This window comes from Lolium rigidum, chromosome 1, assembly GCF_022539505.1.
Source record: "Lolium rigidum isolate FL_2022 chromosome 1, APGP_CSIRO_Lrig_0.1, whole genome shotgun sequence".
Classification (NCBI taxonomy): domain Eukaryota; kingdom Viridiplantae; phylum Streptophyta; class Magnoliopsida; order Poales; family Poaceae; genus Lolium; species Lolium rigidum.
The window spans coordinates 307267757-307283715 of record NC_061508.1 but is presented as its reverse complement, the minus strand read 5'-3'; the positions used below and the strand labels follow the sequence as shown (position 1 = coordinate 307283715).

The following is a 15959-nucleotide window of genomic DNA, read 5'->3' as shown; positions in this document are numbered from 1 at the left end:
ATTCCGCATCCGTCGTCGATACTCTGCAACACCATGCCACCGAAACTCAGCGCCAACAATGTGGTAGATGAACACCACTACACCAACATTCGCCACCATCCAGCCGCTGCTCCAAAAACGATGCTCCAAGAGGTAGAACGACGCAGGTAGCGCCGCCATCGTCCGATCCGGAGACCCGGATCTAGGGTTCCCCCCAGAACACCACGAGTGGGTAGATGCAGGTTGCGACGCCGATGCCTTCAAGAAGATAACGACGCGTAACGTCTCCATCGTCCGCCATGACCAGGGTCGGAGCACGATTTTCACCGGCAACCGCACATCTCCAATTCACCGAGTGTAGTGACGAGACAAGCAAAGGCGATGCCTTCGACAAGGTAATGACGCCAAGCGACGCCGCCATCGTCCGCCAAGCCCAAGAGCAAAGCACGGTTTTCACCGGCTGCCCGTCACCCGAAACTCGTCGTCGACTAGATCTTCACTGCCGGAGATCTATGTGGGATCCCAAGATCCCCCACCCAGATCCCAACGAGGCCGTCCACCTCCGGGGAGAAGGTCGCCGCCGCCATGCCAGGGCCTCCGCCATGGCTCCCATGTGATGTATACGGAGCATCCCGTCGCGCGGAGGAGAAGGCGCAGCAGCCGGCCGCCTCCAGGCCCAAGGGCCAAGATCTGGCCACTCCAGCACCGCCGCCGCCTCGCCGTCCGGCCGTTGACGACGCGCACCACCACCACCACCACAAGAAGGATCCGGATCGCCGCCCGCACCCCCCATGATCGCGACCACCTGAAACCCCCGCCGCCTCCATGTCACGCGGGCTTTGCCCGGCGACACCTCCGGTGGCGGCGACGACGGGAGGGAGGGGCTGGGGAGCCGGGGGCCGGGGAGGAGGGAGGGACTCCCCGGAGTGGCGCGGCGCTGCCACCCGGGGGAGGGTTATGTCGGGGGAGGGCGCCACCTGCTATATGTGTATTTTTATTTTTGGAATTTTTGTAAACGCTGAAATACAGATTTCAAGTTTTCTAAAAACGGGCAGGCTAGTGCCCAGAAACAGTTAAATACATAAAAAGGTACTTCTTCAGAGTAAATTACACACACCTTTGTTAATAGAGTAAGGGCTTCGTCAGGTTCCAGCCCTTTAATGTTGACCATGTTGTCTTCCTTATCAACACAATGCTTGGCGATCTTTGCTTCATTTGTAATAACAATGATACAGGACTTAGAAGACCCTGGTAGCAAGTTGGCTTTTATTAGGTCCCACTCATAGGTGGAGCGTAGGCCATCAACAACCACGAGGCACGCGCGTTCACGCAAAAGCCTACAACACCCCTGGATTGGGTCATGGCCTTCCATTAGACGAACTGCTACAACTTCTTTAACTTGAAGATCGTCGGAATAGAAATCCAGGAGTAAGCGCTGAGAGAAGTCCGTTAAATTGAATGGATGGATCACATTCACCCAGCTGTACTCCATAAATGTCTTTTCATCAATATATTCCATGATGTAATCTTGCAACGTATAAGATGTGCCTAAACAGAGCATGTTGTTGCAATAAATATGTTTGATGACAGCTGATTTCCCGACACCAGCAATACCACACACTGACACCACACCAGGCTCAAATGTAAGCTTTGTAAGGCGATCTCCTTCTTCCTGATGCCCAATAAGTTCAAAATTATTGATAAATTCAGAAGCCTCTTCCCTTCCACTGGAGGAAACGCAACCCTGCAAGTAAGGAGAATTATTAAATTGCCCCGCGATTTTTTTTATACAGGAGAATTTGACATTTTGTGAACTTTATCAAAACGCCAAACAATTACAACGCAATCGAGAAGTGATCTACAGCAGCAGTGTGGTTAATTATGTTCTACAGAAAAAAGTAATTCATAAACTTATTTGAGATGTTACCCATACCTCCACAACAGCGTCGGCTTCCAGATCATTGATCAGGAGTATTCGGCCTTCCTTATTCTCCACACAATGTTTGGCCACTTTCTCTTCTTCTGTAAGAACAACGATACATCCTTTAACGGTGTCCAACAAGAAGGTAGAATTTATCAAGTCCCAGTCATCTTCGGACTTCACACAATTAATAGCTACGAGGCAGTCGTCTTCACACATAAGTTTCCGACACCCCTCAATTAGGTCTTTGTCTTCCATCTTCAAAAATGCTTCCACCCTAGCTTCAACATCACCCAGATTATGCTTCCACTTATAATCGTGATCAAAATCTCTATTATCAAAATAATCAAATTCTAAATCCCACAAAGAAAGATCCAGTAATAAGCGCCGAGAGAAGTCTCTCAAATTGAACGGGTGGAGCATACGGACCCATCTGTACGTTTGAAATACCAGTCCGTTGAATTCTTCCTTCTTTTGCACTATGCTGCGGAATAGCTTTCTGACCATAACTGGTGTTCTCTGTTTGCTACCACACACAGAGTACACACCACGACGTTCTCTTAGATGCCATTTGAGTTCACCCATATCAATGCAGCACCCAGAGATCTGAGTGACAAAAAACAGCTGTTAAATTAGGGAAAAGGAACTCAGAGAGAGTGATAGCTAGGGAATATCAAGGACAGGGAAGAGGCGTAGACATCGATTGATGCAGAGGATGAAATGACCCATTTTTTTTTTTAAAAAAAGGAAGAGGCGTAGATATGGCAACCCGCGAGGAGCAGCTAGTTTGCATTTTCTTTTGGTCAAAAGCAATGTTTTGCGTACCCTCCCATGGGCGCAACTGGACAAAATTCCAGTGAATTGGTAAATAAGTAAGGACGAGACTGAATTTGAAGGTTCTTCTTTCCGGAAACCATTAATTAATTATCCTTGCTTCGTTCAGATTAAAAGTATAATTGTAAGCACAAGTATAATAAGCATAACTATTGAGGCAAACAATATTTTTAGGGTAGATAAACAAGTTAAATTAAGCGTCCCGAAGATTAGTAATTGTTTTTGCTGGTAGATTAACAATAGTTTCAGCACCAAAACTATGTTAAAGGGTAATCCACCTGTATTATTAACACCAAAATTACAGAAACGCTATTTGACCCCCAGGGTGTAGAAAAATTATTTTGCACCCAACATAATTTTACGTTGTTACATTCATAAAATTATGTTTTGTTTACATATAATTACGTTCATATTTACTTACCACAAAAAAATCGAGATAAAAAAGCATCGTGTGAATAATTGTAGTGTAAAAAATGGCGATAATACTTATTTTATGTCATATTTTTTTACGTCACATAAAAAATATATTTTTGCAAGGTCTATTTTTTCTTATGTTCTACTCGACTAATGAAGTAAGAAAAAATTTACGTGACATAAAAATCATTTACGGTTGCAAAGATAGAGGGTGGGCGTAGAATAACTATTCTACTCCCTGGGAGTCAAATAGCGCATCCCTATATATGTACCGAAAACTACAAATAGAGGCCGAGCTATATATAGCTCTTTATTTTCAACAAATCGGAAGTTACGTTTAAGGATTCAAAAAAGAAATCTGAAAATTACTAGATCTAACCAATGATGTATGCTGCAAACGTGAAAAATCTTAATGTAAAATTCTTTGTATTCTAGACTACATAAAAATAACCAAAATCTAAAAAGTTTTATAGTTTGGAAAGGTGCAATGTTCAATATACTCAGTCCAATCATTTGTCATTTTGTGTAGCCTAACAATGAATATCACATTGAGAATTTGCACCCAACATATTTTTACATTGTACATTCATAAATCTATATTTTCTATACTAATAATTATTTAGTCATTCATATTGAACCACAACAAAAAATAAATTGACATAAGAAACCCAGTATATTGTCATTACAACATACAAAAACATAAAAAATAATTTTAGGTGCTATTTTTTAAGTCATGTAAACAAAAAGATTATGCCATGTCAATGTATTTTTATGTTCTCGACTTTCGAAGTACGATAAAAATTATGTACGGTGAAAAAAACATGGTGGGTGTAGAACAATTATTCTGCACACTGGGACTCAAATATTCTATTATATATTAAAAGCACAATACATGGATCTAAAATAGAGGCACCGCGTGCTTCCACGTAGACTAGATATATAGTTAACCATTGGTTACAAATTTTAGTGGTTGATATTTAAAAGTTATTGTGTAAAAAACATTTCGCTCAACAGGTACAATATAAGGCCAAGTCTCATGTACATGCTCATCTCTACTAATAAGTTACGAATCGGTGGTGTTAGTAGGTAAAAAAAACCGGAACAAATTTTCGTCCGTAAAAAAAACCGGGCCTTCCAGTGCCTTCCGATCTGCCTTCGGATGCTTCGTACGTACGCATATCCCGATCTCATGATGAAACACGCCAAGCTGAAAACCCGTGGAGGAAATAACCAATCCAGTCCGGGCAGGACTCCAATTCCCTTTCATCCTGATAGTGTCTGGACTACCAACGAGCCATGATTGATTTTCCTTTTTAGCTCCGTCAACGTATTGTACATGAGCTCGCGTGCAAGACAATGCCGAACGAGCGATCACCTACCCTTCCCAAGCTAGGAATTTTTCTTCAACACGAGACATGTACCTCAACTTCCCTGATCGTTTCCTCGCCACGGCCCAACGAAGCATCATGCAGTAGCACCTATCTATCCATCGTTATATATTGGCCTACATATGTTGATTGTCCGTAAAAAAGGCCCTTGCTCCCAAGCTTGCCGGATCGCCGCCCCCCTGGACTCTCTGATGTTGGTCGTCCGTCGTGGAAGTGGTGGCCAGACGTGAGTGATCCACGCCCTTGCTCCCAAGCTTGCCGGATCGCCGCCCCCCTGGACTCTCTGATGTTGGTCGTCCGTCGTGGAAGTGGTGGCCAGACGTGAGTGATCCACGCCCGAAAACTGATCTCGGTTTACCGCCCGTCGACGCTCCGCCATAGCTTTCCTACAGCTGTCGCTGCTCCGTAGTGTCCCGCCGTTCCGCCAAGGGCCAGCTGAGGATAGTGGTCGCGCGTCGAGGACGCATGCAAGGGCCAGAACCGTGGAGCTTTTCGGACACGGCAGCGTCCAGAGCCAAGCCGGCCACAATCATGCATGCCAAGGGCTGGAGCCGTGGCCACGATATCTCCGTCTTGATTGGTACCAGCGCACAGAGCCGGCAGGTTTTGGTGATCCAGTTTACAGCCATCTGATGGACAACACAATGCCATGCTAGATTAGCTTTGTATCGTCCATCGTTCTGCTCGAGGCCATGAAATTCCCTCGGCCAGTGGCTATTCACCAGATGGAGCCTTAAGAAGGCCGTCCTCAAGGGGATTCAGACAAGGTATTAGGTTTATTTATGCTTTTCTCATGCTCTCTGAAGAAAAAGGATTAATACACTTCAAGCTCTTGGACGTGAGTTTGCCTATGCTCCTTCCAATGAATAACCGCGGATTTCCTTTTGTAGATGGATTTTGTTTTCTATGCATCGGCAATATATTAGGTTTCAGATATTTGGGGCCAATGTGTTGTGTTCGGGTTCATGGATGGCAACAATTGAATTTCATGAAGAGCAACATCGTGATGCTTCCTCTAAGGAAATAAGCTCTGGTTGTCCGTTAACGATGTATTGGGAGAAATTCACACGCATTGGAATGAGCAACACCAATGATCGCTATCAAGCGCGCTAGAAGGAGGAAATTGTGTTCACACACTAGAGAAAAGCTGGGCCGTCGAGGTGAGGCGATGAAGGTGCAAAGAACTAGAATGGCATGTTTCATAGGGAGCTCCACTGAATATTTATGTGTATTTCATGCCTACAATACGACAAGCAATTTTTTCAAAGATCTCGTAGCAACGCACGGGTATTCAGCTAGTAGGACATAACGGAGTTGCGCAAGAAAACTCAACACAAAAAAAAAAGCAAGCTCAACATGGGCGTGTTTACTGGAGTCCAATGCAGCAACGAAAAGCCAATTAAGCCTTTTTACGATTAGGACTAACGTGTCAACGTATTTCCGTGCTGATCAATAGGAAATTACTTTTTCAATTTAAAATAGTACATAGTGTTGAAAATAGACTTATACATGTACGTGACAGTAACAGGTACATGTAACTGCATAATGAAATTGGAATGCAGAATAAAATAAATATAAGAGGAACTTCAGCCGCTTCTCCCAAACTGCGCCCGAATTGAGCGTTTCGGGGACGCCACCGCTAGTTAATTTGAAACAACAAATATTTGTCAATTTTGATAGTCAAATTATTACGCCTTGAAGTCTAGCAAAGTAAACGACAATACAGTGATGGTGGTGCACTGAGATTAAACCATACAGATATTCAGATCTATATATTCTATAATGGATCTACAATTAATAAACAATTCCATACTGAATTAATAACATCAAACTTTCAAGAATAAATCAAAGGTGTATGTGTAACAACTAACAATTTATGAATTAGACCATACTTGCATATATCAAGGTTTGGTATAAGGTAAGTTATTTGGCTTCTTACCTTCCTGAAAAAAGCACAAAGAGATTGACCATCGGAGAACCGCCTGAGCTCTGATACTAGGTTTGGCTCCCCCGTGCACAGAAGTGCAGTCCCTAACTGCTTTGTCGATACGATTATCCGACTTCCGTTCTTACAGTCCAGCAAGCACATTTTGATGGCTTCCCACTCTATCACAGTAGATACTTCTTCCAGGATGACGAGATACCTCCGCTTGTTCACATGCTGCTTAAGCTTGGCCTTCGTGAGATCGTCTGCACCTAGTTTCGCTCCATGATAGCTCGGGTAGAACTGAGTCAACAAGCTTTCAAAGAACTCATCGGGGTGAAAGGGATGCTTCAGCTTTACCCAGGCACGACAATCAAATTCTTCGCAGATTTTGGGGTCAGAGTACAACTCCTGGAACATGGATGTTATTCCAAGATCACCACCTCTGCTTCCCCATACTGAGAATACTTGAAGGTCCCTGGATTCACGAGCGATCAACTCTTGGAGCTGTATCATGCCACGTAGCTTCCCAGCAACCTCCCACACCTCGCGCAGGATGTGGAATGCTGATGGGCCAGTTGCGGTGGGTTCCTCCACCAGCGAGCTGTCCTTTGAGTCAGAGCCGGAGTCGCTGATGAGGTTGTAGCGTGTGTTCCTCAAGCTTACATCCTCGACCCTGGCCTTGAGCTGCTTGATCTCAGCGACCGCCACATCCAGGGGCAGCGGTGGTGCATGGCAGTACACCGAATGCCACAAGCGCCGGCACCACCCCCAAGCAGACTTTTTGTCGAGGTGGACGACAAATTCGACGCAGTCCTCGACGTCGAACGCCAGGTTGCGGACCTGCCTTACCCAGGTGCGCACCACTTCATTCTTGGCACGCTCCTTGCTGGCGACTTTGAGAAACGATTGCATCATTTCAAACTCGCCGGTGATGAACACCAGGTCGTTCTGCACCAGCACGTTCAACTTGGTCTCTTCCTCAATTGCCGACTTCACCCTGCTCAGGGTCCCCTCCACAGCCGTCTTGGTCAACCCAAGAGCAAACTCCGCCATGGCTTTGCTCTGTTAGCTTCACCCCCCGGCCACTTGAGTTTGTGCCTGTGGTTTATCTAGAAAGTGAAAGTGATGATGGCTAATGCTGCGAGTTGTACATCGACTAAACTTGTGGTTATAAATGGGATGTTGATCAGCTGCAAGAAAGAAAATTTAGACATTGTGAAACCAGACTTCGGAGAAGGCTTGCAGGTCTTCAAAAGAATACAATTTCCCAAATCTTTTCCCAAGAGCGCTCACGTTGGTGTAACGTGGATCAGCGTGAACACCAATAAGTGAATGTGCCAGCTCGATTAAACGCATCTAGCCTTAACTACATCACGTTCTCACATGGCGTTTCATGGATAATAGTATCAAGCAGCCCCATATTTTTTTCACAAGTTAGTAATCGCATGAGATTATCTCCACTCGCGTTCCCTAAAGCGTTTCTTAAAGAAACTTAGAGCATCTCCAGCCGCGTCCCCCAAACGCCATCCCAAACTTTTTATAACATTAAACACTATTTTTTGTTTTTTTTGCATTTTTATTTCAAATTTTTGTTGTGTCCGGCGTGCCCGGAACGTCCCCTGTGTAGCGCGGACGGGCTCGGGGCGCCGGACACCGTATTGGGCCGCGCCGGACAAAAAGAGGCTTTGGGGCATGGGGTTGGGAACATTTTTTTGTCCGGCGCGCCCAAATCCCTTTGGGGGACGCGGCTGGAGATGCTCTTAGGGTGCCTCAGACGCTTGACCACATTTTCGGTCCGGAGTGGCTCGATACATTGTCCGTTGCCCCGAAGCCATCCTACATAGGGGACGGTGTGGGGGCGCCGGACGTAACTAAAACCGACGTGGGTATCCACCTGCCAGCGACCACAACTGACATCGTTGCTTCCCATCTTTATTTCGCATCGTGCCCCCATCCCACGCTTCTCACCCCTCCACCGCTGATCAAATCACCAGCCTTTCGCCTGCGTTGGACTCCGATGCGACTCCTAACTCCCTCGCCACCCTTTTCGCCGCCGGTGGTTCGCAGATTCAGGCCATAACACGGCGGCCACTCCCCCCTCCACCGCGCACAGAAGGTGTTGAGTCGTTTGTCCGCTAGGCGTCGTCGGTCGTTGTTCGGTGCCTCCATTGCAGCCGCTGAATTCTAACTATTTGCTTTGCCTCTAGACATGGACATCGACGAAGAAATGTGTAACATTCCATGTTTGGAGGCTACAAAAAGAGAGAATACAGATGCGTGCATTGCATTCATGCATATAAATTATGACAAATTTTCGTGCTTTCAAATAAAACTTCTCACAGAAATTTCACTTGAGTTGTTGGAATTGAACTAGATCATCAAGTCAAGTGTTATAAACTTCAATGTAACCTTTACTAAAACCTTGTTGTGGGGAGAGGTGATTTGATCTATGGGCTAGATCAAATGGAACTATGTGGTGACCCTACATACCACTGCATGTTGTAGTATGCTAGTCGTTGATATAACATTCACGAAGTACCAATCCGCAAATATTACATCCCTCAGAGTAGTACAACAGAACATAGCTGGTCCATAACTTATTCATTTATTATTACAAACCATATATATACATCATCACGGAGTTCCTCCTGGGTATGGAGAGGAATACTCCTGGGTTCCAGGTGAACCCAACTTAGCTTACAATATACGAGTCTCAGCAGGTTATACATTTATTCTCAACGAGCAGTTAAGTACTAGGGTGTTCGTACTGCTCGGTTCTCACTACTACTACTCTACTCTAGGTTTGTTCCCCCTCGGTGTTGTCTCCGCCTCCGTAGACTATGAGGTAGTCTAATCCTTCTACACCTCCGGAGAGGTCTGGTTCTTCGTAGCAGATCCTATCTGCTCCTTCTGGGTCGCTGTTGTCCTCCTCAAGACGATTCAGGCAATCTAAGCAGGGGATTTAAGAGTGGTATGAGTACGAGCGTACTCAACAAGTTCATATTAGGAAAGAGGTGTTTAATGCACTATCTACGATACCAGACCAGAAAGTCTGATACCATGTAGGTTTTGATAACCATTTCTTCAAAAGGTTGCTTTTATTAATAAGAACTATGTCCGTCAGCCTTCACCGGTTGACTAGAACTTCATGGAGTTCCTTTTCGGCAGCGTTCGCAGTTCCAAAACCCGGAACAGGAAGTGACTGGTCACAGTTCGTTACACTCTGCAGAGGTGTGTTGCTTTACCCATAAGAGATCTTAACCTTGGTGCCAACCGGGCAGCTTTCCCGTCCACACTTCCTTTGGTGTGAGGCCCGGTTTAAGGTCCTAGTCAATCATATTCCTCCGCTACCTCGAACACCCACCCTTTGTTGCAATCCCCGACCCTGGATCCTCGTCGGTGTACTTACTCCAATTAAGGATGGCCCCCGACCGCGACAACAGTTCTGGGCTCTACCATAAACTCCTTCGTCGGTAGATGCAACCCATCATAGACCGCATTACCGTGGGGAAATTCGAACGGGTTCCCCACCCTACCGCTTGTCCCTCGGGATCAAGTGTCTACAGTAAGCGCATCCGTTGATGAACGAGAGGTGAAAATACAATTGACTACACCGTCCCACTCCAAATCTTATGGTTAACACGGGTATTACGACACAAGAATCACTAGACGACATTTGTTGTTAATCCTAGATGGATATAAACCCTTGCAATCGAACCTCCACCATATCAACACATACCATGGTTCCATTGCCACCACATAGTCATATTCATAGTTATGAAACTAGTTCTTTTGGTTTTCATGCAAGAGTGATAAGCATAGTACTTTGCAAGTAATTTGGTAAAAATACTCGAATGACATGAGCAAGCGATGAACTTGCCTGGCAACTGCTATGTAATGCAGTTGGATGCTTTGGATTGACCCTGATCCTCTGTTTCTGAAAGAAGCATCATTGTCCGATAAGGGCAATGGTTAAAGAAGCAATTATGCATGCTTTTAGATTTTAGGGTTTGGTTTCCCCCTCCCGATGCTTTATTATTTCATGTCGGAAGTAATTACTAAGAACAATTTAGGGATACTTTGTTTAAGGCAAAATACTACCTTGGAATATTGCCAAGGTGTTTTTAAAGTCCAAGATAATTTGATGGACTTATCTTATCATTAAAAATATGTGTTATTTTTAATGATGCTTTATTATTCATTTCTTGCCTTAGTTTATGGTCCAATTTTTTATTTATCTCAAAAATTCTATTTCATATTTTATTTGGATAGAGAATTTTATGCTGAGTGGTTTTCATATTTTTAATTATTTTTCTAGAGTTTTCTTCTATTTTCTAATTTTTCTTAAAGTCCCTGGTTTATTTAAATGGTGAAAAGACCAATCTGCCCCTAGGCCCACCTGTCAGGAGAGCCCAACAGGGTTGAGTCTAACCCGAGCCGCACCGTCCGGCTCGGTCGGACCCAATCGCCCCCTTCCTCACTTTCTCTCGCGAACCCTAACCCCTTGCTCTCCCGCGACGCCCGCGTCGCCTGCGCCGTCGCCGATTAAATCCGGCCGTCTTCGGCCATCGCCGGCGACGAGATGGTGCGGATCTGGACCGCCTCTCGATGGCGGACATGATGGTTCGCGTCGATCTGATGCCCTCGTCCTCGTTTGCACGCCTCCGACCCTCCTGTGCGCCTGGTACTCGGCGTTCGCCGCCGCCGCGCGTTGGTGATGCCGTGGACCTTCCTCGCGCTCCCCTGGGCGCGTGGTGCTGCGCCGGGGGTGTTGTGGTGGTCGCCGTGGCTTGGCTGGGCCAGGCCTGGTGTCGCCGTGTGCCCTGGCGTGCGCCGCCATGGCCGCCATGGCCGTGTCGATCATCTCCTCCCCGGTAAGTGCTCCCCCTTCTCCTCCGCTACCTGTTCTACCTCTTCTCCTTCCTCTGGATGCCCTGGCATCCATCTTGGTGTGCTGCTCCTGCTCCTGCGCCTATGTGCTCTGCGCCATGCCAGCTCTGGTGCTGCTATGATGTGCTAGTTGCGGCTGCTATATGCGCCATGGATACTAGCTGCTGTGTTTGTGCTTATGCTATGCGTATGCTGCTACTGTGTGTGCTGCTCTTCTCTAGACCTCGCTGTTGTAACTCATGAGCTCTTGCTCATGAGTACACTGTGATGATTATGCCTTGTTAATTTGTGCTAGCTGCTATCCTGTTACTGGGCATCCATGTGTAGTGGTAACTCTTGCTCCTGGCCTGATTACTGTGAGTAATCCTTTCTTTTTGCAAGTGCCAGTGCCCCTGGTGTGTTGTGTGTAGAGGTCGTGAATCTTGGAAATGCTCAATTGAGCATAGCTGTTGACTAGATAACACCATCCCTTGATGGTGTGCTTCTGGATACAATTGTATTTAATTTATTTGCTTATCTGTGATGCAATTATTCATGTTATGTGGCTGTTTCATTCATTTTGTCAATGTAATGGTGCTGGGCTTGGTTCTAGCATGCCTTAGCATGCTTTAGCAAGCTCTGGTGGTCAAATGATCATCAGATGCTTGTTGATTGCTTGCTTACTTCTTGCCTGTGCCTGTCTGGTGCTTATTCTGGTGACTGTGTATCACCATGCCTTGTGCTGGTGCAGGCTTTGCTTGATCAAGCATATGCTGATGCTTGCAGTGATCCTTTGGATCATTTGCAAGTGTCTACACCCCTGGTTGCTTGTGTATTTTAATTATCTGTCTAGTTTGGCTTGATCAAATGGATAAATGGATGAACTGTAATTCAGTGATGATTCTCTTCTTTGATTTTCTTGAGCTAGAGGGATGCCAACCATTTGTTGGGGACCCTAGCTCACTCTGAACCCACTGGGTGATGATGGGTTGCTTTGTTGGATGGTTTTCTGGTTGAGGTGGCCTCAACAGCAATTCTTTGCTGTTCAGGAAGCTCCCACCTTAGTTGGCTTGATGTGTATGGACAAATGCTCTCTGGCCTGACCATATTTGGTTGCCAGATGCTTTTAATGTTGACAAACATGTATAGACACTTGATTGTCTATCACGTACGATGGTGTAGTAGTCATAGGTGCTAAGTGAACTTGGCTAGCTAGATAGGATCATATCCTTACTGGATTTCCTTGGTTATGCCACTGGTTTGGCATAGCCAATGTTCCCTGGGGTGATTTCCTATTGGTTTCTCTCATATTTGCTTGCGCCAATTGGCTAGTAGCCATATGATGACTCACACAGGGTTTCTACCCTTTTTTGTTGTTGTGATGTATGCATGTGCTTATATTATGAGCAAAACCTTGGCTTGCTCATGTTTATCAGTGTATGCCTCACTCCAGCTCCAAGAAAAGTTGTTGGTGTAGAGGATTTCTTCTGGTTGGTTGGTTTGCTTGCCCTGCTCCTCCTGGCAAGCATGTGCTTGATTTCCTTCTTGTGCCTTGTTCTACAACAGTTCCAGTGGAGCTGTTTTGGATGGTTTGGCTGGTTGGAAAAGCTTGGTGTTCTTATGGTTCTTGTGGTTCTGGCTGGGCTTACCCTTTGGAGCCTGTCGATGGAATGCCTAGGGTTTGCTTCTGAAAATCCTTTATACTGGCTCTCTCCCTTCCTCTATGGTCGACAGCCATGCTGGTACTCCTCCCCTGGCTATGTATGTGTGTGGAGTGCATGCAGCAATTGTTGGTGTACTTTTGAGCATGCACATAAGCATTGTGTGCTGCCTGTGTGTGTGTGCTTGGGACTTGGGCTAGTGAGAGGATCAGCTCGGCAGAGCTGTGGTATTATCCACCATTTTTCTTTCTTTCTCTAACCTGCCAAGTGGTTTTTACCACTTGGCTTAATTCTGGTTTCTTTTTGTTGTCTTTGATTGCAGGATTCAAATGGATGCTCTCTGATTTCTACATCAAGAGATGATCAAGGCTTTATGTAAAATTCAATTAGTGGTTTAGAACATTTCATTTGCTTGTAATCTTCCTTTTTCTTTTTCCATTTGTTCAATTTTTGTAATGTGTTGTAATTGGTATAATTCAGGAATATTGTAAATGACTTTGTATCTTGTGTGTTAATCAATAAAGCTCAAGTTTTCCTTAATGAGCTTTAAATATATTTGATGTATTATTTATACACTTGTATTTCTATTTGTTTAATAATTGGTCTTAATTTGAATTATAACATTATCAAATGATGTTTGAATTTTGAAATTCAAACATACTTAGTTGAATTCAATCATGCAACTTAAATTTGAGATGCACTATTCCCCTCTCTTCTCAAAAACCCTAATTGAGTGAACTTAGGTCCAAGTCTATCGCACTCTCGAAACCCTAATCATGTATGGTGTCGAGACAGAAACTTGTCCCCCTTCGATGCAGTTTTTCTTTAAAAGCGCGAAATTTCCCTAGATTTTACGATGCAATGCACATCCCTTTCTAAAATCTACCCCTCGATCTTCTCTAAACCTGGGATATTACAACCTTTCCCCCTTAAAGAAAACTTAATCCCGAAGTTGTGGTTGTAATACCTGAACAGCTCTGGGTATAATTCCCTTAGATCTTCTTCCTTCTCCCAGGTGGCCTCTCTCTCAGGATGATGCTTCCACTGAATCTTACAGTACTTAATAGCTCGATTCCTTAGTTGTTTCATATTTTCTCGAGAATCTTGGCTGGCTTCTCGATATAAGTCAAATCTGGTTGTAGTTCTAGCTCATCATGTGATACTGGCTCATCTGGGGTCTTTGTTGGGGTTCGTAGCATAGAAAACAAAAAATTTCCTACCGCAAGACGAATAAATCCAAGATCTAATCTATGGAACACCCAGATCTAATCTACAAGATCGGAGCAACGAGATTGATAAGATACTAACCCTTGAAGATTTCCAAAGCCTACGAGATCAGATCTCGTTGTTGATGTAGACGATCGTCCCCGGTGCTGCAATCCGGCAGCACTTCCGTACTCGGTCGCGCGTACGGTGTCGATGAAGCCTGATACGTCTCCAACGTATCGATAATTTCTTATGTTCCATGCTACTTTATTGATGATACCTACATGTTTTATGCACATTATATGTCATATTTATACATTTTCTGGAACTAACCTATTAACAAGATGCCGAAGAGCCGATTCTTTGTTTTCTGCTGTTTTTGGTTCAGAAATCCTAGTAAAGAAATATTCTCGGAATTGGATGAAACTTTCGCCCAGGGTCCTATTTTTGCACGAAGCTTCCAGAAGACCGAAGAGATAACGAAGTGGGGCCACGAGGCGGCCAGAAGGGTGGCCGGCGCGGCCCAAGCCGCCGTTGCCGGGGAGATCAAGACACGCTGCAAGGGGAGTCTCCACTTCTCAATCTCTTTACTTTGTTTTTGTCTTGCTTTATTTTATTTACTACTTTGTTTGCTGCACCTAAACAAAACACAAAAAAATTAGTTGCTAGTTTTACTTTATTTACTGTCTTGCTCTCCATATCAAAAACACAAAAAAATTAGTTACTTGCATTTACTTTATCTAGTCTGTTTTATTTACTGTTGCTAAAATGAATACCCCTGAAAATACTAAGTTGTGTGACTTCACAAATGCAAATAATAATGATTTCCTATGCACACCTATTGCTCCACCTGCTACTACAACAGAATTCTTTGAAATTAAACACGCTTTACTAAATCTTGTTATGAGAGATCAATTTTACGGTGTTAGTTACGATGATGCTTGCTGCCCATCTCAATAATTTTGTTGAACTTTGTGAAATGCAAAAGTATAAAGATGTAGATGGTGATATAATTAAATTGAAAGTGTTTCCTTTCTCATTAAGAGGAAGAGCTAAAGATTGGTTGCTATCTTTGCCTAAGAATAGTATTGATTCATGGACTAAATGCAAGGATGCTTTTATTGGTAGATATTATCCTCCCGCTAAAATTATATCTTTGAGAAGTAGCATAATGAATTTTAAGCAATTAGATACTGAACATGTTGCTCAAGCATGGGAGAGAATGAAAACTTTGGTAAAGAATTGCCCAACCCATGGACTGACTACTTGGATGATCATCCAAACCTTCTATGCGGGACTAAATTTTTCTTCGCGGAATTTATTGGATTCAGCTCATTGGAGGTACCTTTATGTCCATCACATTGGGGGCGGCTACAAAACTTCTTGATGATATGATGATAAATTACTCTGAATGGCACACGGAAAGAGCTAGCTCCACAAGGTAAGAAGGTAAATTCTGTTGAGGAAACCTCTTCCTTGAGTGATAAGATTGATGTGATTATGTCTATGCTTGTTAATGGTAGATCTAATGTTGATCCTAATAATGTTCCTTTAGCTTCATTGGTTGCTCAAGAAGAAAATGTTGATGTGAATTTCATTAAAATAATAATTTCAACAACAATGCTTATAGGAACAACTCTGGTAATAACTATAGGCCATATCCTTCTGCTAATGGTAATGGTTATGGTAATTCTTATGGAAATTCTTACAACAATAATAGGAATGTACCCTCTGGTCTTGAAGTCATGCTTAAAGAATTT

General features: G+C 44.2%; 1 protein-coding gene across 1 annotated transcript; it reads right to left on the bottom strand.

Moving 5' to 3' along the window:
• Nucleotides 1-467: 467 nt before the first annotated feature.
• LOC124661085 lies at nt 468-7516 on the bottom strand. The gene is made up of 4 exons (XM_047198946.1): nt 6476-7516; nt 1913-2506; nt 1073-1651; nt 468-956 (listed from the first exon to the last, which is right to left on the bottom strand). Exons 1-4 carry the CDS (start codon nt 7514-7516, stop codon nt 468-470), a joined length of 2703 nt encoding a protein of 900 aa, XP_047054902.1.
• Nucleotides 7517-15959: the final 8443 nt, after the last annotated feature.